The 19,337-nt window shown below is 47.8% G+C and overlaps 1 protein-coding gene across 9 annotated transcripts in view; it reads right to left on the reverse strand.

Annotated features, from left to right (window-relative positions):
- SYTL3 (synaptotagmin like 3) overlaps window positions 1-19,337 on the reverse strand; it is a 93,459-nt gene that overhangs the window by 36,042 nt on the left and 38,080 nt on the right. For all 9 annotated transcript variants that reach the window (XM_053222026.1, XM_053222025.1, XM_053222023.1 and 6 more), the window contains 3 exons: window positions 5,552-5,603; window positions 4,471-4,534; window positions 2,187-2,265 (listed from right to left, as the gene is read on the reverse strand). In XM_053222026.1, the coding sequence (XP_053078001.1) occupies window positions 2,187-2,265; window positions 4,471-4,534; window positions 5,552-5,603 (195 nt within the window). The remainder of the gene's footprint in view (window positions 1-2,186; window positions 2,266-4,470; window positions 4,535-5,551; window positions 5,604-19,337) is intronic.

Raw genomic sequence — 19,337 nt, forward strand, 5'->3', positions numbered from 1 at the left:
CAAAGCCTGTGCCTTCATCTGGTCCATTTATGTCCACAGACGAGGCAGGTGGGGGGTGTCTCCTAAGTATCCAGCTTCTAACAAGTAGGCTTGTGATCAGCATCATCGGGTGAAAAGGAAAAGTAACAGCGAGAAGCACAGAATGGTCCTGAAATGAAAATCAACGATTTGCTCCTCCCCTTCTGAGCGGGGGTGGGGGTGGTGCTAAAGTGCTGGAATCTCCTAGACATGCAAAGATAATAAAAAGGGCTGGAAATCGCTTTCTTCCAACTGGATCGGCTTCACGGGGCAACACGGGCCGCCAGAGGTCGTAGCTCTGGGGGCAGCTTCCTAAACTCTTGAGGCTAAGGCCCCCTCCAGCCATCCCCCCAGGCCCCAGGCACCCTCAGAATGAGGCCGTCCTCTGTACCCACTTCTGTAGGAAACACACAGCAAAAAGGATCAAGAGGGACCTGTGCACGACAGCTCAGGACCTGAAGAAGCAGGAATCAGCCCCACCCTTGCTACGTGCCCTGAGGCAGAGACAGGGTGAATGGTGTAGAGCCTCCCGCCCCCCCTCCCCCCCCCCCCCCCCCCCCGGGCAGACCGCCCTCCGGGGGGGCCCAGAAAGCTGGGTGTTTCCACCCCTGCCTCTGGGCTGAGGTCCTGGCGTCCCATGAAGCACCAGTGTCTGAACAAGCAGGGAGGGGACCTGGGGTGGGGGGTGCTTCAGTCCATATTCCATGGCAGAGACAGGATGCTGCTTTGCTCTTTTGAATCCCCCCCCGCCACCCCCTGACACCGGGGATTCGCCCCAGCTGTCCACCTGGGTCTGCTGCTCTATACTGATGCCACCTCCATAACACTCGAGGTATTGACACGGCAAGTCTCCAACATGTAAGCAAGGGTACAGGCGAGGCTATGGGTACGAAAGCACGCTCCAATGTACCCGTGCGTGGGTCCCAGCGTGTGTAGGAGGGCGAGTGGGACATGGGACAAGATGAAACGTGCGTCCTGCCTCTCTGGGCGTCTGGCTGAGGGATTACCAGGCCAGAGTTAATGCTGAGACATGATTCCAAAATACAGTGGTGGGGAGTTCACATAAGCCGCATGGATTTGGGTAGAGGCCGTGCTTCTAGAAAGAGACGCTGAGAAGTTTCGACAAGAGCAGCGTCAGCAGGAACGGGGCCAGCCGCTCCGAGTTCAGGCCGCCGTTCCAGTTGGAAACCCGCGTCCAAGGCTGGTGCGCACGGAGGGCGGATGTGGTCCACAAGCCCGGCAGACTAACGGGTGGTTTTAAACCTCCGAGCTCTATTAGCAAACAGGTGGCATGAGATTTGGCTGCTTCGCCCTTCTGAAGCAGAGGGGGACAGACGGTCTCGTGAGATGGTCACTTCCCTGTTTATCTAAAAAGGGTGCTTTGATTTCAGTTGTCACGATACGGCTCGGAAGGGCTCGTGGGGGAACTCAGAGGACTAATTAAAATCAAATAATAAGACTGTCTCAGAGCCAAGGCACAAGCCCGACCCCATCCACAGGCATTGGCATGGGCAGAAACCAAACAGAAGCACCGTGAGAGAGAATGGATGCCCAAGACCCCCTGATCCCACTCAGGACCTTCTCTAAATGCCTGGCCTGCTCTGGGCACCTTAGCAGGTCTAAGTGGGGGCTATTCTCTGGGATTTGCAGCTTAAGATCCACAGGGGGAAATACCTGATAGGAAACAACATCGAAAGAGGCAAGATTCTGAGCAGTGGTAGTTCTGGGTTCCTTGCGTCTACAAATTATAGGGTTACTGCTAACTGAAGAAGATAAATTTACCAAGGAGGAAAGGACAAGTAGTTCCACGCAAGCGACAGACGCTGGGCCCTGCCTGGCCTGAAAGCTCCCAGTTTTCATTCATTGGAACCCTCTACTGTCTCCGCTGATCCTTGGGAGAGGCTGTGATGGGTGCCAGGACCGGCTGCCAGGTCTGTGCTGAGCTCTGGCAGGTGTGGGTAGCAGTAGGGGTAAACTGAGCCACTCCAGTGAAGGGTGTCTCCTCTTCCTCCGGGAAACCAGAGGCCTGCTCTGCACGGGAGGGGTGAAGGGCCAGCGCTGTGGCTTTCCCCAGGGCCTAGAGACAGAGGTCCCTGGCCGTGCCTCGGCCAATGGGCTTGGCTGGCCCGGGGGGTGGTGGGAAGAACACATCAGAGGCATCCACTTACTTTTCATGTGGGTGGTAACAGACAGAAACAAATTTTCCATGGACTTATTAAATCCTTTAAACTGACCAAGTTCCTGTAACTAAAACAGAGACAGAGGAGAGAGAATGAGAGTTATATTTGAAGACCTGTGTCTGCCCCAGCAGCCTCCAGGTCGCCAACCCCCAAACACTGGCAGGTGTGAGTGGAGTGGGGGTGCTCCGGGTGCGTGCAGGTGTGTGTGCATGCATGTCTGGAGAGGGGAGGGCACTATCCCCTCAGGAGGTAGGGACCCTCTTACTCAGCTTCTTTCCTCTGAGGTTTGACACCCACATATAAGGAAGGGGCATCAGCAAGGGGCGTTGACAGCAACTACCTCTTGGAAATAATAACCGACATTTCACTGGCTCAGACTGCACTCAAGTACACTCCTGCTTCTTTAACCTGCTCTTGTATGACCCCACCCCAGCTCCAGGCAGAGGGGATGGCAACACAACAGCCAACACAACAGTGACACAGGGGCCGATGGTGGTACCAGGCTCAGGGGACCAGCCTGGAGCCAGGAGTTAGTTCCACCCCCCCAAGCAGGAGAGAGAAGAAAAAGCAAAAATGACAGAAAGGAGATCACTTCCCCTTCACATCCCATCCATCTGTCTACCCCTCCATCTATCCTTCCCTCCATCCCTCTGTCTCCCCCTCCATCCATCCCTCCATGCTTCCACCCTTCCAGCCACCCATCTACTCATCCCTCCATCCCTCCATCCCTCCATCCATCCCTCCATCCATCCACTCATCCCTCCTTCCTTCCTTCCCTGTTTCCATCCATCCCTCCATCCCTCCATCTATCCATCCATACCTCCATCCCTCCATCCACTCATCCCTCCATCCCTCCTTCCCTGTTTCCATTCATCCATCTATCCATCCATCCATCCATCCATCCATCCCTCCATCCCTCCATCCATCTATCCTTCCATCCCTCCTTCCTTCCATCTCTCCTTCCCTGTTTCCATCCCTCCCTCCATCCCTCCCTCCCTCCATCCATCCACTCATCCCTCCTTCCCTGTTTCCATCCACCCATCCACCTATCCCTCCATCCCTCCTTCCCTGCTTCCATTCATCTGTCACTCCATCTCTCTGTCCCTCCCTCCCTCCCTCCCTCCCTCCCTGTTCCATCCATCCGTCCATCCATCCATCCATCTGTCCATCCATTCAGGAAATACATCTGTGCTGGAACAAGTTGGGAGGATTTAGAATCTCAAGTAGAAAGTGGACAACAGAATTTTGAAGTTCATTCCAGGGTCTCAGTTTGAAACTGGAAAAAGAATGAATACACTCTCTCTCTCTCTCTCACTAGCATATGAATGTGCCTTTCTATGTATAGCTATAGTTACTCTCTTTAATTTGCAGAATGGTAATAATGAAAATAATCAAGACCATGTGTTTTCATGGCACTTTACAGTTTCTTTTTGTTTTATTTATTTATTTTTTTTTTTACTTTACAGTTTCCAAGTACCAGTACAGACATTATTTTGTTAATTTCTCACACCAGCCATGAGAAACAAGCCAGAGGAGTATAATTATTTCCACCTCCCAAGTGGGAACAAGATCATACCACTAATTTCTGTAGACAGAAATGCTCCTGGTCTACTTTACATTAGCATCTAAAAACACACAAAAGTACACACACACACACACACACACACACACACACACACCCCAGGCACTCCCACACGTATAAATCACACACCTGTGAATCAACATGTATTTCTTTCTTTTTACACCCCCAGAGGCCCCCAACACACTGCAGCCTATTCAGAACCCCACACTCAAGAGCACAGTGCACAGTTAGGGAAGACAGCCAGCAAAATGACAAGAGTAAAGTGGTGGGGATGTGGGGTGCAGCCAAGGATGTGGGGTACAGGCCGGGATGCAGGGCACAGGTGAGGACACGGGGTGCAGGTGGATGTGGGGTGCAGGTGAGGACAGGGGGCACAGGCAAGGATGTGGGGCACAGGTGCAGGTGAGGACATGAGGTATAGGCGGGGATATGGGGTATACGTGAGGTTGTGGGGTGCAGGCAGGTGAGTCACTGTTATGCAGATGATCCCATGGCCCCCAAAGCATAGCGGACACACAGACACCGGGCAGGCCCAGCCCTCTGGCCTCTATTCTCTGCCTCCCTCCACGGCCAGCTTCAGCCACAATTGGATCCCTTTGCTCTGGGGGTCTTGGTCCAACCTCTCAGACCCCCTTTCTTCCTCCATTTCTCTCCCACGTCCCCTTCCCCAGGGAGGCACAGACACATTACCCTGTGGGAGCTGCTGGTGCTTTCACTCAGAGGAGGTGGGGTAGGAGGAACCACGGAAATGTTGCTGCCAAGGAAAAACACAGGAATAAGAAACAGGTCATGGATGATCCAACTATTAGACTTACAAATACAAGACTCGCCATCACCCTACAGTTCATGTTCTCTGATTTTTTTTTTTCCTTTCCTTCCTCGCATTTTAGAAGAGCACCCTGCAGCCCTGCCTGGATCTGCTCCTCCCGACAGGGCATTACTTCCCGGTATCGGAACGTGGCCAAGGAGCACCACGCTGCCGGTGTCCCGGCCTCGCGCCCCACCCGTGTCGCCTAAAGGAGCCCGGCCGCTCTGGGACCCAGACTCCACGCACGTGTCTGATACGGACGTGCGCGTTCTCTCGGCCCAAACCGCACCAGCAGAAGTGCCAAAAATTCCGTGGATGTCATAAATCATTAAATCGAGCATGAGAGGAATCAGAAGTTTGTGATGGGGGAGTAAAAGAAATGAAGAGGTCCCAAGATTGGAAAATCTCATTATGGGCCAAAAAAAAATTTAAAAAAAGCTGCTGGTGGGGAGCTTTCAGCAACACTTCAATAAATTCGCTGCAATCAGGTGTGTGAATTGTTGCCAGCTTCAAGAACGCTGGGTGTTTAGGATGTGCATCAAGAAGTTAGCATCTCGCAGAGTCTCCACTTCATTTCCATTGGATTACGCAGATGTCTGAGGCGTCAGGCACTGGGCATGATGTTGGAGACAGGAGTGATTCGTAAAACAAACGCTCGGTTTAGAATTTCATTTAAGATGCCATCAAAAATAATATTTCGTTTCCTTACAACATTTCAGAAGAATGTAAGCAATAAAACCTGTCGTGAGAAAATGCTCTGCGAGCTGCTAAGAAGGCTTTTCATAAGAATCTGGAAATATCTCTGTTTAAATCTTTTCCAGGCACTTTATCATTTAAAAAAAAAAAAGTCACATTCCAAAGCAGCCAGGTCTGAAAGTCAAGAGATCTAGAAGTTCTTTCAGCGAGTCCTTGGTGCTCCAGGCCTGGAGGGGCCAGGACGGTCTGGCCTGGTATGGCGCTCACCTCAGTTCCTGATAAGATTGCAAGAGCTTTGCTCCAGCTCTGTCGTGTTTGCCTGGAAGAGATACCAGGAAAGGTCACTCATTAGTAAGAAGACAACCTTGGGGAGGCAAACACAGAAAGTAATCGATTAGAATTCTTATTTTTCTAATACCACTTCTTGCAACTAAAAAGTAAAAAACCATCTTGGGGGTGACAGAAAGGCCCTAGGGGGCGCCTGGGTGGCACAGTCAGTTAAGCGTCCAACTTCAGCTCAGGTCATGATCTCACCGTTCGTGGGTTTGAGCCCCGCGTCAGACTCTGCGCTGACAGCTCAGAGCCTGGAGCCTGCTTCGGGTTCTATGTCTCCCTCTCTCTGTCTGCCCCTCTCCTGCTTGTACTCACTCTCTTTCTCTCCCTCTCTCTCTCTCTCTCCCTCAAAAATAAATAAATAAACTTAAAAACAACAAAAAAAGAAAGGCTCTAAAGTTCTATTGTGGTGATGGTCACATCAATAAATTGACTAAAAAAAATTATGGACTTAAATGAAGTGTATGTTCTATAAACTACATTCTGCTAAAGCTGTTGTTAAAAACATGCACATACACCCACGCTAAGAGACCACAATTGCTAGGAAAGGCTGCTTTTATTAAAAGTTGACGTTGGGTTAGATTTTCTAAATCTGGAAAATTTGAAAAGTAGTCCTAAGCTTCCAAGCTTCCATTTGTCCGTTGGAAACATTTCATAATTGAATGACTATATTCCTCTAAACATTCCTTGTTATGGAGATTAAATTAATCTGTTAAAAAATGTAATCTGCTTATTTCTAGTTATGGAGGCTAATAATTTCCTAAATAAGACTGCATCTGATATAGTACTCTTTTTGTTTCAAATAAAGGGGATTTTATGATGTATTACGTCCCCAAAAATAGAACTCTACATGTTCATAGTTCTGTGAACACAATGTTTCCTGGCCCAATGCATAGGAAGAGGTTAGTCTGCCCAGCTGGGAAGCCTTCTAGCAGATTCTCTTGCTCAGGGATGTTCCCCATTGGGCTTCACGCTGCTCAACACACAGCTGAGAACCACCGGACCTGGCATCCTAGGAGGTCTGTCTAGCTCCTGTGTTGTGTGTTTGAAAGCTTTAATCCATTCCAAAGAAAGGCTTACGTACCCATATCATCTCCGTAAGACATGGAGAAGGCAGGGAGGAGCTTGGGAGGGGGAAGGCAAGCGTCTCTGATGTCGAGCCCCAAACCTTAAAGCCAGGAGGCAGCTGGCGCCCAGCTGACCCTAAGCCGTGCAGCCCCCAGGGCAGGGGCCCTTAACGGGGGCTGGCCTCAGGGAGTGCATGAGCCCTGACATCATAGGTCAGACTTTGGGTCTCCCTGTTTGTGTACATTTGGGGGGAGGTTCATGACGGTGTTCACCAGATTCTAAAAGGAGTCTGTGAGCCCTCCCCATCCCCCGTTAAGAAACGCTTCTGGGGGTATCCGGGTGGCTCAGTCGGTTGAGCTTACAACTTCAGCTCAGGTCATGATCTCGCAGTTTGTGAGTTCGAGCCCCACGTTGGGCTGTCTGCTGTCACCGCTTTGGATTGTCTGTCCCCTCGCTCTGCCCCTCCCCCTCTTATGCTCTCCCAAAAATAAATATTAAAAAAATAATAATAAAGAAACGCGTCTCCAAGGCAGAACAGAAAGGCAGCCCCCAAAGGCTGAGAGCTGCGCGAGTAATGGATGAAATCCCACATCTGCAGGAGCCACTGGAAAGAAAAGAGCTAGGCCGGAAGGAAAAGAGAACCACCCCAACTGCAACACGGTCGGTTGTCATGAAAGCAGAGAGAAAGAAACAAGGCAAAGAAAGAGAAAAGGTAGTGACGCTGTTTACCCGCGGTGTCCTGCCTGGTAAAGACGCAGAACCCAAGAGAGAGTGAGTTCTGAGCCTTCTTGTGGGTTGGCTGGTTCGCTCACTCTGGCTGCTGGCTCCTTTCCCGGCTGCCCGCCCTCAGCAGACCCTCAACATCTTGTCTCCAGATTGTTGTGACAGCGTCCCCATGGCACCAGAGTTACAGTCTCCCCGCCCCCCAAACGGTGCTGTCCTTCCACCGCCTAAAGCGCTGCAGTGACTCCGTATTGCCGTCGCCCAACGTCCGAGCCCCACGCAGCATCCCTGGGCCTCCACACCTGCTCTGGGCCCACCTCTCCCGCCAGCCCCAGCAGCATCTCTTCTTATTCCTTCTTTCAGCCCTGCTTCCCCAGACGTTGTCTACTTACTCCCCCTTCATCTCCCAGTGCCCTGAGCTCCACCCTTAGCTTCAGTTTAGTCCCCCTACACCGCATTTCCAAATACCCCTCCCCAGGTCCCAGGGAAGGCCTGGCCACAAACGGCTCTCTGCTGCCCCCTGCTGGCCTCATCGGGCCTGGCCGGCCACGCCATGGGCTCAGCAAACCCTTTCTGTAAGGACCAAATAAGTATTCCAGGTTCCGCGCAGGCTCTGTCCTCTGCCCCTGTGACAGCAGCCAGACACACTACGAAAGAGTGGGCTGTGATAAAATATGATGGACACTGAAATTTGAATTTCATGTTTTTTTTTTTTTAATGTGATACAAACATTCTTCTGGCCATTCAAAAATGTAACACTCATTCTTCACTCACAGGACATACAGACACAGACAGAGGGACAGGCTTGGCCCTTGAGACCTGCTGCACCCCATATCCTAGGTACCCCAAGTGTGGGCAGTGCGGCCCGCTGCATCACAGCCGGAAGCTTGTCGGCAATGCAGAGCCCTAGGCCCATCCCGAAGTCCATTGACTGGAGTTTGGGAAGCGCTGCCCTGGGGCTGTGTCCTGTTCACTGTATATGTACATTTTATTTTCCTCTCCCATCCCTCAGTTGTTTCTTACCAGGGGCTTCCTTAAGAAGCACTATCTACTGTTTGTTAATATTTACTTATTTATTTACTTTTACATTTATTTATTTTTGAGAGAGTGAGAAAGAGTGTGAGCGGAGGAGGGGCAGAGAGAGAAGGAGACACAGAATCTGAAGCAAGCAGCAGCAAAAAGCCTGAGGCAGGGCTTGAACCCTTGAATGTGAGATCATGACCTGAGCCAAAGTCAGACACTTAGCAGACTGAGCCACCCAGACACCCCTATTTCTTTATGTTTAAGAGAGAGAATTGATTTCTTTTGAGAGAGGAACCTTGAGTCTGCGAGTCGGGGGGGGGGGGGAGAGACAGAGAGAGAGAGAGAGAGAGAGAGAGAATCCTAAGCAGGCTCCTTACAGTCAGTGCAGAGCCCGACGCAGGGCTCCATCCCACAAACTGTGAGATCATGACCTGAGCCGAAATTAAGAGTCAGCCGCGTAACTGACAGAGCCACCCAGGAGCCCCTGTTAACATTTTTTAAAACTTCGACGACCCACGGCCAGGAAACGCTGAAGAAAGAATGCCCTCTCGGGATGGGAGGCCACGTCCACCAGCGGTGACGCTCCGGCCACCTGGTTAGGCCGCGGGCTCTGCTGAGGCACAGCAGCGGGCCGGACGGGAGCCTAGGCTTCCGGGGCACCTTCCCAAAGGCCCGGCTGACGTTCATTAGCAGCTGACTGCGCACCCTGTGCCCTGAGGACGCTCTTCGGGCATGCGTGGCTTGTCACCAGGTGGCATTCCAATTTAATCAACGAAAACCGAGGCTCAGGGACATTCGGTAACAGGCCCAAAGACACAGTCTACAAGTGACAAAGCTGCTTTGTGCACCATGACTTGTCTCCGAAGTGGGACATACACAAGTTAGGGCAGAGCAGACCAGTGACTGCTACCTGTGTTGTGGGGGCGGGGGGTACCATTCTCCCTGCTTTTCTCAGGTGTGAAAATGTTCCTAATAAAAAGCAAGGGGAAAAACAACCACTAATAAACCAATGGCCAACTCCCTGAAAACTCGGGGATTTCTTCATTTTATTTACTTTTAAGTGTTTGTTTATTTTGAGAGAGAGAGAGAGAGCAAGAGAGAGTGCAAGTGGGGGAGGGGCAGAGAGAGAGAGAGAGAGAGAGAGAGAGAGAGTGAATCCCAAGAAGGCTCCACACTGTCAATGTAGAGCCTGATGCAAGGCTCCATCCCACAAACCATGAGATCCCTGATCTGAGCTGAAATCAAGAGTCAGACGCTTAACCCACTGAGCCCCCCAGGGGCCGGGTGAGATTTCTTATTTTAGAAATGCTTTCTATTTGTCCTGTGTATCTTACCCTGCTTAAGTCAAGAAACAAAGCTGATGCACGTGGGTTGGGACATCCGGCCTTGGGTGTGAGGGCCCTGAGGGGAGGCACGGGCCTGGCAGTGTGCATGCCAACAGCACCCTCCATGCTCCCCTCGGCTCCCCCTTGGGTCCTAGCCCTGCCCCTCCCCCTCCAACACACCCTCCAGAGGGGGAGGTGCTGTCCTTTGCGTGCAGCGCCCCGTGTGGATCCGACAGCCAATGAACTTCCCCCACCGCATCCAAGGCTGCTCTGGGCTGAGGTGTACCCCCTGAAAAGACATGCTGAATCTAACCCCTAGTACCTGCCACTGTAACCTTATTTGGAGATAGAGTCTTTGCAGATCAAGCTAAGGTGAGGTCATTAAGATGGGCCTAATCCAACATGACTGGTGTCCTTATAAACAAGGGGAAAATGGGGGGCTCCTGGGGGGCTCAGTCCGACTCTTGATTTCACCTCAGGTCATGATCTCACGGTTGGTGAATTCAAGCCCCGCATCAGGCTCTGCATTGACGGCATGGAGCCTGCTTGGGATTCTCTCTCTCCCTTGCTCTCTGCCCCCACCCCCCCACCATGCTGTCCCTCACTTTCTCTCTCTCTCAAAATAAATAAACAAACTTTATTTTTAAAAAAGAAAAATTTAGTCACAGAGAGAGACATGCACACAGAGAAGACGACAATGTGACACCTTGACTTTGGACTCCCAGCCCCCAGAACAGTGAGCCAGCAACACATTCAAGCTTTGTTCTAGTTCAGAGGTCCTTTGTGATTCAGTCCCTCCTGCGTCCCAGGATCACCTTCTGCCGTATGGATCACCTGTGCCCTTCGTGGGTCCTGGTGAAGGTGGATTTCCCAGATGCTGACGCCTCACGAGACTGTGCTTCTCCCGTGTTCCTGGCTCACGTGGCTCTCTGCCCCTGCCAGGGGATTATTCCCCGGGATCCGGTGCCTGTCCTCACCCGGCTGGCCTCTTCATGCTTGCCCTGCACACTTCATTAACATTGCCGCCTGCGCTGTGATGGTGCACCTCTGTGTCGGTCTCCCCGACTGGACGGTGAACTCTTTGAGGACACGGGTCCCATCTTATGCATCTTGGTGTCACCGGCATCAGCAAAGGGTTTGTCATGCGGGGGTGGGGTGGGGTGGCTATAAATCCAACGGCAACCAGCACTGTTTTACCGAGAAGCGTTACCTCCTCGTTTGAGCCATGTGACCAAATACACGTGAAAAGACGGTCATCGTGTTTTCACAACTCAGCTTACGTGTAACTCATCCGCTCATTCACACTCGTCGTGTAGAATCCACAGGGGCACTTTTACGGGGACAAGGATAAGGAGGACGCAGCCCTGCTCACAAGTAAGAGCATATGGTGCTGGAAGGGTCCATTCAAGCCACAGAACACGGCCGTGGTTTCTGGAGCAAAATCCAGGTCTGCAGCTGGCACAAGCGTGCCTACGACAAATCACCTTCCATCTCTGTGCCACTTCTTGATGCAAGGGGCGCCTGGGTGGCTCAGTTGGTTGAGCGTCTGACCCTTCACCTCGCAGGTCGTGATCTCACGATTCATGAATTCGAGCCCCACGTGGGGCTCTGTGCTGCACTGACAGCTGCTTCGGATTCTCTCTCTCTTCCTTTCTCTGTGCCCTCTTCCACTTGTGCGTGCGCACCCCCCCCCCCACATACACACTCTCTCTCAATATAAACTTTAAAAAAGAAAAAATAAATACAGGTACGGCACCCTATTTCACGTGCTCACAGAAACTCCCATAGAACGGATGTCCCTCCTGGCTGGGCTCCATCGTCATGCCGGTCAAGCACACTAACCGCCAGCCTACCAGCACCCTGGACCCCAGGCCCTGCGGCAGGTGCCATGCCCCGCTACCCCAACACTCTTCCCGCTTGGGTGACATGTTCACAGCAAAGAGGGCGCGGAGCAGACTCTCTGTAATGTCCCAGTGCAATTCAGCCAGCCCGGCAACTCACGCTGTCGTGGTGGCCGAGCGGCCTCCCGTCCTCAACTGCGGGATCTGTGTGGGTTATTCTTCTTGCAAGGCATCACCCCTAACTTCTCCTGCTACACTGTAAGGCCCCACAGCAGCCCTTTGTTAGAACAGTTAAACACACCCAGACAGCCGTGCGGGATCCAGCTGTGGAGCTAACAGACCGTCAAGCGGAAGGATGGCCTGGCCCACAACCACCTCTCTGTTGGTGCCCACGGAGGGGAGCAGCGCCCTATGTAGGAACCCACAGCCTGACTTCCAGGTATGACGCAAAGCATAAGGCAGGCGGGGCTATCCCATGTGGAGCCTTCCTGGGAACAATGCAAATGTGCCCCTTCCTCAAGACACTTTTGTCCACCCTTAGGAATTGGTCATAATATACGGATTTTGTTAGAACAACGCATCGTGCGGATTCTTCCAGAAAAGTCATCACAATAAGCACACAATTTTTGGATGTCGTGAACTGTACCCCTTTAGTGGTGGCTCCCTAGTATGGCGTTCAAACCTGTACAACTGTATGTGACAGGCCTGACGGTCGGTCCACACTGGAGCTTGAATATCCTCTAAATTTTAGAAAAGGTGAATAAGACCAAAGGTTGGAGGGGGTATTGGACAATCACAGCGTGTTTTAGGACTTTTTTTCTTTAGTAGGAAAGAAAGTGCCTAGAACAATAAAGTTTTAAACCAATTTTTGGCTCACATATGCAAAATGGAAAATGTCTCAAAAAACTTGACCTATAAACCCCTCAGCATATAAAGAATCACGATATCCTGTCATAAATGATTTTGGAGGTGGATTCCAGAAAAATTTTTAAATATATTTTAGTCCTTAGAGAAGCTTTGAGTTTAAATAGCACTGGGGCCAAGCCACTAGCCCAATACGAAAGAAGATGAAGTGTACAACCATGAATCAGCAACTAATGCCTCCAGGGGAACAAAAATTAATAACAGTAGATTTATGACCCTGTTGGCAGAAAATATCCCTCATCCAGTATCCTTCTGCCACTAGACATTACTCTTCTGCTTAGTTGCAAGAGAGGAAAATAATTTTTGCTCCTTACTTAAGCTCCCTATAGTCTATCGGCAGAAATCCTGGATGGCTTTCATGTTAACAATAATCACCAAGCGCTGGGCAGTAACTCTTCCCCAAAGATATACTTCAGGTTGGTAGTAACTGGCCTAGGTTTGAGGACGTGGCGACTAGAGCATGGACTGCCTTCCTGGGTCTCTTGATTTTCTCTAAAAGTGGAATGTAGGTTTCAGGAGTTCTCTATTCTAAAGAATTTGGATATTAACCCTTTATCAGATATGTGATTTTGCAAATACTTTCTCCCATTCTGTGGGTTGCCTTCTTACTCTCTTTACGGTGTCCTTTGATGCACAAGTTTTTCATCAGGATGTAGTCCCATTAGTCCTTTCTTTTTCCTGTTGCCTGGGCCATCTAAAAAAATCATTGTCAAAGCCAATGGCATCTTTCCCTCTATATTTTTTCTTCTTCTTTTTTTAAATGTTTATTTATTTTGGAGAGAGAGAGACAGAGCATGAGGGGGGGAGGGGCAGAGAGAGAGGGAGACAGAATCTGAAGCAAGCTCCAGGCTCTAAGCTGTCAGCACAGAGCCAGACGCGGGGCTCGAACTCATGAACCGTGAGATTGTGACCTGAGCTGAAGTCGGATGCTTAGCCAACTGAGCCACCCAGAAGCCCCTATATTTTTCTTTCACGACCTTTATAGTTTTAGGTCTGCTGTCCATTTGTACTGTGTTAGGTAGGGATCCAACTTTGTTCTTTTACATGTGAGTATCCAGTTTTCCCAGCACCATTTATTAAAGCCTGACCCTTCCGCCTTGAACGATATCGGCATTGTTGAAAGTCATTTGACCACGTATGCAAGAGTTTTTCTCTGGGTTTTCTAGGCTAGTCTATTCCACTGTTCTCTGCTTGTCCTTATGCCAGTGTCACATTGTTTGGATCACTGCAGCTTTGTAGTAAGTTTTGAAATTGGGAAGCATGAGTCTTCTAACTTTCTTCTTCCTTTTCAGGAAACAAACAGGGGCACTTGGGTGGCTTAGTCGGTTAAGCGGGCTCTTGATCTCAGCTCAGGTCATGATCTCACGGTTCTTGGGATCAAGCCCCGAGTCGGGCTCTATGCTGATAGCATAGAGCCTACTTGGGATTCCATCTCTCTCTCTGTGTCTCTCTCTCTCTCTCTCTCTCCCCGTCCCTCCTTCCCTCCCTCCCCTCTCTCTCTGCCCCTCCCTTGCATATGTGCACTGTCAAAATAAATAATTATTTTTTTAAAAAGAAACAAAATGATCCAATTTTTAAAATGGGCACAGGACTTCAATAATCAAGAAAATATACAAATGGCCAGTGAGTACATGAAAATGAAAAGATGTTCAACATCACTCATCATTAGGGAAATGCAAATCAAAACACAACAATGCAGCCACTGTGGAAAATAGCGCAGAAGGGTCTCAGAAAAATTAAAAACAGAACTACGATATGACCTAGCAATCCCACACTGGGTATATATCCAAAGGATATGAAATCACTACTGAACAGATATTTACACTCCCACGTTCACTGCAACATTGTTCACAACAGCCAAGACATAGAAACAACTTAAGTGTCCTTCAACTGATGAACAGTTAAAAGAAAATGTGGGATATATTAAAACAGAATATTTTCAACCATAAGAAGGAAGAAATCCTGGGGCACGTGGGTGGCTCAGTCGGTTAAGCAACCAACTCTTGATATTGGCTCAGGTCGTGGTCTCATGGTTCATGGTTCAAGCCCCACATCTGGCTCGATGCTGATGGCACAGAGCCTGCTTGGGACTTTCCCTCTCCCTCTTCCCTCTTCCCTGCTCACATGCTCCCCCTCTCTCAAAATAAATAAATATTTTTTCTAAAAAAAAGGAAGAAATCCTGCCATTTGTAACAACATGGATAGACCTTGAAGGCATTATGCTAAGTGAAAAAGTCTGACAGAAAAAGATCAATACTATATGATGTCACTTATATGTGGAATCTAAAAACATGAAACTCAGGACAGAGAGTAGAATGGTGGTCATCAGGGGCGGGGGGCAGGGTAAATGGGGAGATATTGGTTAAAGGGTACAAACTTTCAGTTATAAGGTAAGTTCTGGGAATCTAGTATATAGTCACCATGGCGACTACAGTGAATAGGACTGTGTTGTGACTTCAAAGTTGCTGTGAGAGCAGTGTTAATGTTCTCACCATAACAACAATGGCAAATAGTAATTGTGGGAGATGAAAAGATGTGTTATCAAACCTTATTGTGATACATTTTTTTTGCGATATATACATCTATCAACTATCCAAAAAATCCATACGCAGAATGGAATAAATGTCAGGCTATAAGATACCTAATACGTACTGAGGGAATGACTTAAAGAAATACACAATGGAATACCACCTCATGCCCGTCAGAATGGCTATTATGAAGGAAAGAGAGAAAGAAAGAAAATCACAAGAAGGATATGGAGAAACCGGAACCTTTGTGCACTGCTAGTGGGAACATAAAATGGTGCAGCTGCTGTGGAAAATAGTATGGTGGTCCCTCAAAAACTGAAACATAGAATTACTGTTTGATCCAGTAATACCACATCTGGGTATAAACACAAAAGAAGGGAAAACAGGAACTTGAACAGGTATTTGCGCACCCATGTTCATAGCAAGCACTGTCCCCAATCGCCAAAATGTAGAAGCAAGCCAAACACCCACTGGGATGAATGGTAGACAAAATGCAGTATATATAACCAACGGAATTTTGTTTGGTCTTAAAAAGGAGTAAAAGTCTGACACATGCTACAACATGGATGGACCTTGAAGACGTCATGGTAAGTAAGAAAGACACAAAAGGACAAATATACTGATTCCATTTACATGAGGCAACTAGCGTCGTCAATTCATAGAACCAGAAGGCAGAATGGTGGTCACGGGGAGCTGGTTGGGAGGGCGGAATGGACGGTTTGTGTTTAACGGGAAAGAGAGTTTGGGTTTTGCAACATGAAAAAGCCCTGGAGTCAGATGGTAGTGTTGGTTGCACAAAACTGTGAACGTGCTTAATGCTGAATTCTGCACTTAAAAATGGTGACAGTGGTAAATTTTATGTCTATTTTACTGCTGCAATAAAACAATGAGCATGGAGTTCTTAAATAGAAAATGATTTCCTTAGTTAAGTATGTATGTGTCTGGTCTTTCCAAAGATGTATTCATATAAGGAGATAGCTCAATGTCCAATTGTCAGGGTGCTCCCTACAAACTACTCTGATCGATAATTTGGTCTAAACATATGAACACATGAATTCTTAATTCAGAAATCCTATTCAGTTCAGTGATATCACCTTGGTTTCTTTTTTTAATATTTATTTTTGAGACAGAGAGAGAAAAAGGGGGAAGGGCAGAGAGAGAGGGAGGCACAGAATCCAAAGTGGGCTCCTCACTGTCCACACGGTCAGCTCAAAGCCCGATGCAAGGCTCAAACCCATGAACTGTGAGATAGTGACCTGAGCCGAAATCGGATGCTCGATCAACTGGGCCACCCAGGCACCTCTCATTTTGGTTTCCCATTCTGTTCATAAACAGGAAAATAATGATGGTCACCAAAATGCGGTAGCATCATCAGCCTATCATGTAGAGCGGAGGGCAGCAAACTTTCTGCAAAGGGTCAGGTTAAAAAAGTATAGGCTTTGCCAGCCATAGGATCCCTGTTGTAACCTCAACCATTGTATCGCAAAGCTGGCCACAGACAGAAAGGAGTGAGCATGGCTGTGTTCCAATAAAACTTTACATAAACAGATGGTGGGCTACATTTGATCTACGTGCTATAGTTTGCTGACCCCCCGTGGAGCGGGGAGTATTGAGCAAAATAAAGTACTGCTAGCCTAATAACTAGCCCATTTAATCATGGTTTCCCCTTCATGTTAAAAGCAATGGATCAAAACCCAAAAGGAGATAGGGAGGTAGTCATGACAATTCGGGACCAAATATGTAAACTGCCTAGGGTGGCCTCATCATCAAGGGGCAGTAGACAGGGCACAAAGGACAGTGGCAGAGGCAGAGACACAAAAATAATCCTGGTAGGAAATCTGGCACCCAGAAACCAGCAGGAATACTCTAGTGGCCTGGGGAGATATCTGAGATATAATACAGAAAAAAAAATCTGGGTTGACTTGATGTATTCAAAGCACCTTGGGCAATGTAAGCACTTCCATTTTTGAATTGCTCCTCTGAACAAAACCAAAGGCGTCATGAAATCAAATATGACTAAACTCAAGAACCTGTCTCCAGAAGACTATTACCTAGAAACACTGGGTCAGAACAAAAGGTTTGAAGGTCAAGGCGTTACTTCATACGGTAATCATCCAATCTGACTTGACAGTCTCTATTCTAACTAATTTAGAAGCACTGGTCTGAAAATCTGTCAGGGACGTGACAAGCAATCCGATCAGCTGGGAAAATCACTTCTAGGACACACACTGCCCATTGTGGGCTTGTGTTCGTTTCGTCTTTCCTCTTAAGGAGAGCAGTGAGAAAGAAATATTCCAGAGAGTAAGACACCACATCCTCTTTAAAAGAAGACAAAAGCATACACAAAATTATGTATCTGGTAAATCTGATTTCATAAAGACACCCTCTTGTGAACGTAAGCATATGAACTAGGCACTTGGTCTGCAACCTCTAGGAAGCTTTACTGAATCATCCTTGCAGACCCCACCTGCTGAATTGCACGGGTCAAAGGTCTTTCCTGAGCCAAATAACAAAGAGGCCATAAAGGCAGAGTTTTGCAATAGAGTCACCCCTATTTACTCATACCTACTTCTTTTAATCCACGGGCCCAAGTTTTCCAACCACACACAGCCAGTCCTGACAGCTGTTCTCATAGCCCTGCAATCAGATGGGCCATATCTGAGCTGCCCGTGTAGAAGAATAAAACTCTAAAAAGTCACATGAAGAATTAAATCACAGTTACTACTAGGAGGGGGTGATAAAAATTCTTTTCCTTCATGATAGTGAAACATAATATGGTCCTGGTTAGTTATATAAGTGAGACCATCATCAGAGGCTATATTAAGGTACAGCTTTCCTAAATTATTTTATTTTTGCTTTACTAACAACAAAATGAAAGTCACAACAGATTGTTTATAGGTAACATTTAACTATTCTTAAACTTTGAAATATATTAGTATTAAGAGTATTAGTATTGTCATCTTTCCCCTCTTAAACTGAAACATCAAGCAAGAAAATGTCATAGTTGTAAAAAAAATTTTTTTAATTAAAAAAAAAAAAAAAACACACGCATTCACAGCAAGGAGCCAGAAGAGGGCGCTATCTCTATAAGCTTAGCAGATGTCCAAAAAAATAAGATCGGGTTTTCAGTTCATTTTCTAAGTTATTAGTGATCTAGAAAAGGTCCATCATAATTGTTTATTATATTTGCTACTTTTCCAGGGGCTTTCAAACGTCAAATGCATAAAAGATTATTTGGGGACTTGTTAAATACACACTGTTGAGTCTCCCCTGGTCCCATAGCATCAGGAGATTTGAATTTGAAACAGATCAGAGCTGATCCTGGCGCAGAGTTCCCAGAAGCCACAGTAAAAACCTTCAATGCAGAGACTGTCAAATGCCCCACGGTGAGGGGCAGGAGGTGACAATACCCAAAAGGCTGGGTAGCTGCCTACAGAAACACTGGAGACGCCATGAAGGTCTGTATGTTTTGATCATTCTGAGGCACCCCAGATGAACCGCAACTATGGCATACAAGGAACTATTTTCAGAGAGTAAAGCTAAATATCAAACTATGAAATCTTGGACAGGGAAAAAAAGCCAGTTTATAATCAGAAAAAACATTTAAGTAAAGCAAAGTATTTAAAATATTTTTTGTACCATCTACCCGCAAAATAAAAAAAAATGGAGTTCATCTTTTCTTGCTTTTAAATCTTTACACGGGTTGGGAAAGTAGCACAAGAAACTGCTACAATATCTATTATTCTTCATTGGATTACTACTTATACCTTATCTACTTTCGAGGAAATTTGGGGAGAATTTACCATAAATGGCACATATCTAATAGAACCATTAAAAGAGGCACATAAAAAAGAAATTGGGTGACAATGCGCATAATTATTGCTGGAATTACTTCCATTGGACATTAAATTTGGCTCACGGTTTCTGGATGCTAAAAAGGAAACGGACATCTAACTTTTCATCTGTAGGTACCTTCTTGGTATCTGACTGTATACCCACAAGAAAAGACTTCTGTATGTCAAAAAACATAACACTGTGGGCGTAGCTGACAGAAAAGAGCTAAGAGCCTGAACGTATACAGAAAGGACAGCTGCAGAAGTTCACACAGGTGGGAAATACTCAACTTTGCGAGTAATTAGACAAATTTGATGAAAACCACAGGAAACCACTTGAGACTACCAATGTGGTTTTGCCAAACTGACAAAGTTGTGTTTGCTTTTCAGGATAATTCCTACTGGTGAGGAGGGCACACGCTTCCCGGAGGCGATGTTCCCCACCTTTCACCTTA

This window comes from Acinonyx jubatus, chromosome B2, assembly GCF_027475565.1.
Source record: "Acinonyx jubatus isolate Ajub_Pintada_27869175 chromosome B2, VMU_Ajub_asm_v1.0, whole genome shotgun sequence".
Taxonomy (NCBI): domain Eukaryota; kingdom Metazoa; phylum Chordata; class Mammalia; order Carnivora; family Felidae; genus Acinonyx; species Acinonyx jubatus.